An 8099-nucleotide genomic window follows, 5' to 3' on the forward strand; every position below is an offset into this window, starting at 1 on the left:
TTGCCTGAATATCAAGATCAGCCGAGAAGGGGGCAGTATCAAAGAAGCTCGAGAGCTCACTAATAGTACCATTGGGCGCCCGTGTCCTACTGAATTCATCCGGCCAGATGTACATAGGTGCCTTGCCATTAACCCACCGATCTTTCCAAAACAGGGTCTCCGTTCCAGAATTAACTCCATGCAAAACACAACCTCTAAGAGCCGGCAGACAGCTCATCACCCCTTTCCAAAAGAAGGACACTCGACCCGACTGCCTAGGGTACAAGTTCCAACATTGCATACCATAGTTGAATTGAATCACTTTCGCACCAACCCAAGACGAATCCGTCATGAATTTCCACCACCATTTACCAAGCAGAGCTTGATTGAAGCAGTGTAAGTCTAAAATGCCCCATCCCCCTTGCTCGCGAGGCCGACAAATAATTTTCCACGCAACCAGTCTGCATTTAGGATGGTCAATGTCTGGACCCGTCCACAAGAAATCCCTACGAATCCTATCAATCCTTTTTATGACCCAACAGGGGAACCTAAACAAGGATAACCAATACGTCGGTATAGCAGAGAGAACCGAATTAACCAAGGTAAGCCGCCCCCCTAGCGACAGGTGTTTCACTTTCCACGAACCAAGCCTTTTCCTGACTTTAGAAATAAGATCCTCCCTGGCCGCCCCCCCTAGCTTAATAAGTATTATCAAGGTATTTGTAGAAAATATGAATATATATATATATTGCTCAAATTGTTCGGTCCATGGAAAAAATACTAGTTTTCTTCATTCATTTATGATAGTGCTAATGCTTGCTAACCAAGTTAGAAAATGAGAAGAGTATAAGAAAGTCCAGAAAAATCGAAGCATGGTTAACTGACTTAAGTCTTTGTTTTTTATTTTTTCTAAACGCCCTTTAAATAACTTAAGTCGTTCTACTCCTCTAGTCTTCTCAAAATTTTATTAATTTTTAGTAATATTCTTTTTGAAAAGTTAATTGTATAATAAACCCCAAAATGCATAGAATTTCCATGTAGACGGACTTCTCTATTTATCCTTTTTTTTCTCATTAATGTAAGCGCAAATAAACAATTTATTCTTAGAAAATTTTTACATATTAATTCCTAGAATATGCTAGAAGAGCTTTCGTTGTCAACTCTAGTTTGTTTTGAAATTTTTGAGCTTTTGAGCCATGCTTGAGTTTGGTTTTGGAGCCAAGCTCAAGCCAAGTCGGTTTTGGTCTAATTTATCTCGATAACTAAGAATATATAAATATATTACAATTTTTTTTTTATATTTATATCGGTAATATTATTATATTAAAAATATTATATTATTTATATTATTTGTCTTTAAAAGCCAAAATCAAGTGATATATAAAGTTTTCATCCCAAACAAAATCTATTTGAATTTGAATTCTCATAAATAAATCTAATTAATTTTAATTTAGTTCCAAAAAAGATTTTACTATTTCGATTTTATTTTTTCCATATTGTTTTATGGCGCATTTTCAACACCTAAATTTACAACAACTGGAATTCAATAGGATATTAGATACCTTGTTTATATACTGTTAAGGATTTATTCACAAAGAAAATATATTAAAAAAAATTCTAGTTTCTTTTAGGAAAATCCTTAATCTTAGTATTTTTATTAATAATAATAATAATAATAATAATAATAATAATAATTATTATTATTATTATTATTATTATTATTATTATATAAAACTTTGTTTTTAGTCTTGGGAGGAGAATAAAAGACTAAGTCAATTGTTGTAGGGTTAGCTATTATTATTTATCACTTGGAGTCTTGGATGATATTGAGCATTATATCCCTTGCCATACGCTAAGTTTAAAGATTGAATTCAATGCATTTATAAATCGCCTCTTTAATTTTATTTTTCTTTTAATGTTGTCATGATTGCAAAAATTTTTCCAACATAAAATATGTCTATTTAACACTATGAAAAAAATTAGGTTAATTATTTGGTTTATGATTGTTACAAATGTTGAAATATTCCAAGAAAAATTAATTGGGATTGAATCAATGAAAATGAGTAGCATACCAAATTTATGATTTTGAAAGATATTAGGAAGAAAGAACAATAATGTTAACCAATGGGAGCGCTTTAACTTTTAATAGTGAGAGCGTAGACATTCCAAAGACCTTGACTAATATTCACCAAGATAAATTTAGGTTAATTATTTTCTATATGATTACTAGAAACGTTTAAACATTCCAAGAAAAAAATAATTTGGTTTGCATCAATTAAATTGATAATGATTTCGAAAGCTATTAGGAAGAAAGAACAATAATGTTGTCCAATGAGAGTGCTTTAACCTTTGATAGTGAGAGCATATACATCACTTCATAGACCTTGACTAATATTCACCAAGATAAATTTAGGTTAATTATTTTGTTAATGATTAGTAGAAACGTTCAAATATTTTAAGGAAAATTAATTGGTTTTGATAGTGAGAGGATAGGCATTACTTCAAGGTAACCTTTGATAGCGAGAGCACAGACATTACTACAAACATCTTGACTTAGATTCACCCAGATAGATATTATTGCATGTATATCTTTTCAAGAGAATTGGTGGTCAAGTTGTTCTATATATGACAACTAAGTCAAAAATTATTATTATTATTATTATTATTATTATTATTATTATTATTATTATCTATTGGAAAAATACTTCTCTCTTCATTTTTGTACTATTAAAGTTTGTCAATCATATTGGAAAATGGTTGTAGATTGCTGTACAGAATGGAAGATGATGATTAGGACTTTGGTGCAAAAAATTATTCGATTAACAAGAACCATCACAACAATTATCAAGAAAAATTAGTATATCTGTATACCTTAAGTTTAGCAACAGAGACATTCTTGGCTTATGCCAAGCCACCATTATGAATTATTGTACAAGTGATTTCTGACTGAACATCCTTGGAAGAATAATTTTTATTGTGGTAAATACTTAGAATTAAGGGAACAAAACATGATCATCAATAAGAAATAGGCAAATTTGCTGATCAAGATTGGCTAAGTTTTTAATCACAAAAACATACACTCTGCAATGCCATCCATGAGACCTTTTATTTATTCTGAAGGCAGTTTGGTGCTTGTAGTTGTAGCCCCAAGTAATCTTCTTTCCTCTGTTCTATAAGTTGGGCAAATTTGTCATCAAAATTGAATTGTTCCTGTCTTCTCCTAATTTTTAAAATTTTTGATGAAATTAAATTTCAGAAAATTTATTATACTGGACCCCACACTCATAGATTTTTCGATGAGAAAACTTGACTGAAGGGTTGTACCTATTTATACAGAGAGAGTGTGCGAGAGGGGGAACCAGCAAAATTGAACGTCTTTCAAAAAACACACATGCACATAATGAGAGTGATGAAGAGATATTCTCAATTAGCTCTGATGCTTTGCTTTCTCTGCCTGGAAATTGTTTGCCTTTGCAAAAGTGATGGTTCCATTTGCAGAGAATTAGAAAGGAAGGCACTTGTTGATTTCAAACAAGGCCTTAAAGATCCTAATGGATTTCTCTCGTCTTGGATTGGCCTGGATTGCTGCTCTTGGAGTGGCGTGCGTTGTCACAACCACACCGGACATATTGTAAGGATTGATTTACAGTACTCTTTTATGTTGATAGGTGAGATCCAGCCTTTGCTTGTCTTGAATCACTTGAGATACTTAGATCTTAGTGGGAACTTCTTTGAAGATGATAGAATTCCAGCTTATCTTGGTTCACTAGTGAGTCTTCAATATCTCAACCTTTCTCATGCCAATTTGAGTGGGCGTGTGCCACACCAACTTGGTAATTTGTCTAGGTTGCGCTATCTGGATCTTTCATCAAATTCTCTTTATGTGAATTCTCTTCATGTGATTGGAAGCCATTGGCTCACAAATCTTTCTTCTCTTCAATACTTGAATTTGGATTTTGTGAATCATTCCAAGGCAACAAATGTGCTCAAAGTACTGAGCACACTTCCTTTGATATCTGAGATACACTTGCATGATTGTGAGCTTCATATCCCTCTTTCACTTGGTGCACACATTAACTTCACAAATCTTCAATTCCTTGATCTTTCCTCTAACAGTGGCATTAACTCTACTGTTCCTCTTTGGTTGTTCCAGTTGAGTGGCCTTGAGTATCTTGATCTTAGTGATAATAATTTTCAAGATCTTATCCCTCATGCTATTGGGAAACTTACTTCTCTCAGGGTCCTCACCCTCGAATACAATGAAGTCCCAAGTATTAGACTACCACCTACTCTAGGGGAACTTTGTAACTTGAGCATACTTACTCTGTCTGGGAATAATTATATTCCAAGTGATCTAAATGGATTAGGAGAAATTTTTTCAGGGTGCATTAAAAATAGTTTGGAGGAGTTGTATTGGAGTGGTGCAAAACTCACTGGGCAGTTGCCAATTTGGTTAGCGAAGCTCAAATCTCTCAAGACTCTTGATCTTTCTTTCAATTCATTGTATGGGTCATTTATTCAATTCCGACTACCATCTATGCAAGAGTTAAGCCTTGGGGGAAATCAATTGAATGGAACTATTCTAAAATATTTGGGGCAATTATTTCCAAAGTTGGTCAAATTAGATCTTTCGTATAATAATCTAGCTGGCATTTTGACAGAAGCACACTTCGATAATCTCACAAATCTAGAATCTTTAGACATGAATTCAAATGCATTTGAATTGATACTGAGACCTAAGTGGGTTCCTCCACTTGAACTAAAATATTTGGATATGAGTGACAGCAAATTAGGACCGAAATTTCCATCATGGCTTCAAAAGTTGAAGAAAGTTTCTTATATTAAAATGTCAAATGCAAGAATTATGGATGCATTACCAGTTTGGTTTTGGAACTTCTCTTCTAATATTGAAAATGTAGATCTATCTCACAATGAGATTAGAGGCAAGCTACCAGCAGGTTCAGCAAAATTAACCAATCTTGAAATTTTGGATTTAAGTCATAATAATTTGGAAGGACAGTTGCCACAATTTTCATCAAATTTAGTAGATTTGGATCAGGCGCATGGCTTATTCTCAACGTCCACTTTCTCTAATACAAGCATTATAGTGCCAAGTTTGTTTCAGTTGTATATTTATTCAAACAAAATAATGGGAAGTATTCCCAAAACATTATGCACGCTAAGTTATTTGGCAGTTCTTGACCTCTCACATAATATGATTGAAGGAGTAGTTCCTGATTGTTGGAATCTTTCTTTATATTCATGGTTGGGTGTAATGGATTTGTCTCATAACAATTTATTCGGGATCATTCCCGCTTCCATCAGCTCCACAAATTTGTATTTTTTGGATTTGAGTAATAATGCATTTTTTGGTGAGCTCCCAGCTTCTTTTAAAAATTGCACATCATTGTATGTTTTAGATCTTGGATATAATAACATTTGTGGAAGCATACCAACATGGCTTGCAGAAAACTCAAAATATGATCTGGAGATGCTTGAGCTGCGAAATAATATGCTTACTGGATCTATTCCTCCACAATTGGTAAACCTCATCTATCTACATGTTATTGATGTTTCAAATAACCATCTATCAGGTGCCATACCACATAGTTTTGGCAACTTCAGTGCCATGAAAACTGGTATGGGAGTACCTTCGATTTCGGTAGGTGGTTATAGGAGTAATATTGAGATAAATTTAAAAGGAAGAGATGTGCAATTGGAATGGCTGTCTGAAATACTTATTTGCATTGACCTCTCGAATAACATGTTATCAGGAGAGATACCTGAAGAACTAGGGCAACTTTCTTTGCTGCAGAGTTTGAATTTATCCAAAAATCAATTATCAGGACAACTTTCAGAGAAAATCGGCCAGCTCAGGTGGTTGGAAGTTCTTGATTTATCAGTGAATAATCTTTCAGGTGTTATTCCTCCGACAATGACCAACTTAACATCATTGAATCATCTGAATTTATCTTACAACAATTTCTATGGTGAAATTCCATACGGTGGCCAATTGCAAGTTCTTCCAGATCCATCTATTTATAATGGCAACCAAGGTCTGTGTGGTTATCCATTAGATAAAAAATGTGAGATTACAGCACCAGCACAACCACCCTCATTGCCAAACAATGAAGACGATGACAACAACTTGGAGACCATATGGTTTTATTTGAGCATGTCACTGGGATTCATATTTGGATTTTGGGTAATTTCTGGTGCATTGATTCTGAAAAAGAGGTGGAGGTATGCTTATTTTCGATTTATTGATCATATTTATGATAAGATTTATGTTATTGTTGCTGTAAATCTAAATAAAATGAAGAGAAAATGTGGCCTTGCTAGTGAATAGTGTTACCTTTTTTTCTTGGAGGCCAAAATAAAATATTACAATCCATATAAGTATTACAAGGGCAAGTAATTAGTAGTACGAGGTTATCTAGAGTTCAGTATTTTACTGCCTGCTTGTATTAATTATATGCATAAACTGTCATGAGAACTCTTTTGAGAATGTAATTTTAATTTGTTATGAAATGTTATCCAGTGTATTTATTTATTCTCTTATGTTAATGTTAGTGTTAATAGAGCATATTATATGTAAGTCGAAGACATCAATGTGCTTGATCTTCCTGTGTTAGTGAAAGTTTTCAGTGAGTATATATATACTTGACAAAGCTTCTCAAAAGACAAAGCTTCATCAGAAGTGATCCTGGTTCTTTAATTCTTCAACTAGTTTCTATGTTTTCTGCAAGTTCGCCTTAATTTCTCTTGAATATACCTCATCATCAAAAATTCTGGAGATATGCCCCATGTGGTTCTATAAATTACCTTTTCTAAGAGAATGACAATTTGATCAAGCTAGCAATTTCTTACGTTATATATGATCTGCATGCAGCATGCCAACAATATAATACAATACAAAGGTATGTGTCTATATTCCATTTAGTAAATTCTTTTTATTAATCTAATTGATTATTCTTTCACCTGATTATTAATTATAGTGTTCCTTTACATGACCAAGTTGTAATAATTCTACTTTCTCATGCAGTGGCATGCAACCATATATCAACCATGATTTTACAAGGGAGATACATCTATATATAATATATCTATTGTTCTGGCTCTTAATTAATATGCTTCAAAGCATGCACACAATCCGGCCCATATATTTACATGGATGTGGGAATTACAAAAAGGATCCATCGTTTGAATGCATTTGGGTTGAGGATCATGAAGCTAAACATAGAGTTTGCCTTACATCAATGTTGTGGTATTTTCATACTTCTCTTGGGAGTAAAGCAGTAATTGTCCAAGTGATATAAGAGGTTTGTTAATTAGACATGCTTTTTTATTATCTGTGCTTTAAATGTTTACTAGGATAATTTTTTAACAAGATGATTAATTGATGGTTAACCAGCAAGATTTGTGCATTTTGATTTCGTCATTTTTTTCAAGCTCTGGTTTAACATCAACAGTGAGCTTCTCATGTTGGCCAAGCTGTAAATAATTTTTAGGAGCAAAGTTCTAATTTTTTATAATTATCATTTATCCTGAGGGTGTTTTTGCAAAATTGCAAAACTCAATATTCTTTTTGCATAAACCCGCAGCAAGTTTGACTACCAAATCATGAAATCCATGCACTGTTAATTAAGATTACTGAAACTCATGAAGCATCTTGTCCTCAACTGAACTAGAACCACATGAAGCATCTTCTCCTCAACTGAAACTCCTACTAGGAACTCTTCTTTCCGAGCAAACAGTTCACTTTTTCATGGCCCCTCCGAGGCCTTCACCGCCTCTGCTCCTCACCCGAACCCGCTCCCGGTGTCTCCCGGGCTAACGTCATCAACACGAACCCCTGAGACTACTACCGTGGAAATTCCTATGCATTTCAAAGTGAGAACACTTTGATAAACTCAAGAGCTCGTCCCAAATCCTTTGTCACTATTGATAATGATCTTTGGTCTAATGCCAAAGATGCAATGCAAACCTCCTTATATGCAAAGTTCTTGGGAAAATCTCTCCCGCTTGACCAAACTAAGCTTGCTCTTGCAGATGCTTTGGAGAGGTCTCACAGATTCTCTCGCTAGTCGATCTTCCCAATGGCTACTACTATATTAGAT

General features: G+C 34.0%; 1 protein-coding gene across 3 annotated transcripts; it reads left to right on the forward strand.

Moving 5' to 3' along the window:
- Nucleotides 1–3363: 3363 nt before the first annotated feature.
- Nucleotides 3364–7343, forward strand: LOC120256127 (receptor-like protein EIX2). 3 transcript variants are annotated; one of them, XR_005535184.1, is made up of 3 exons: nt 3364–6222; nt 6553–6899; nt 7025–7343. XR_005535184.1 is itself a non-coding variant. In XM_039263900.1 (3 exons), the coding sequence occupies exons 1-2, from the start codon at nt 3371–3373 to the stop codon at nt 6885–6887; spliced, it is 2868 nt and encodes a 955-aa protein (XP_039119834.1). In that variant the 5' UTR covers nt 3364–3370; the 3' UTR covers nt 6888–6899; nt 7025–7343. The 3 variants fall into 3 exon arrangements, 1 of the variants encoding a protein (XP_039119834.1); XM_039263900.1 differs by having other exon boundaries at nt 6872–6899; XR_005535183.1 differs by having other exon boundaries at nt 3364–6899.
- Nucleotides 7344–8099: the final 756 nt, after the last annotated feature.

Source organism: Dioscorea cayenensis, unplaced genomic scaffold (genome assembly GCF_009730915.1).
Source record: "Dioscorea cayenensis subsp. rotundata cultivar TDr96_F1 unplaced genomic scaffold, TDr96_F1_v2_PseudoChromosome.rev07_lg8_w22 25.fasta BLBR01001297.1, whole genome shotgun sequence".
NCBI lineage: Eukaryota > Viridiplantae > Streptophyta > Magnoliopsida > Dioscoreales > Dioscoreaceae > Dioscorea > Dioscorea cayenensis.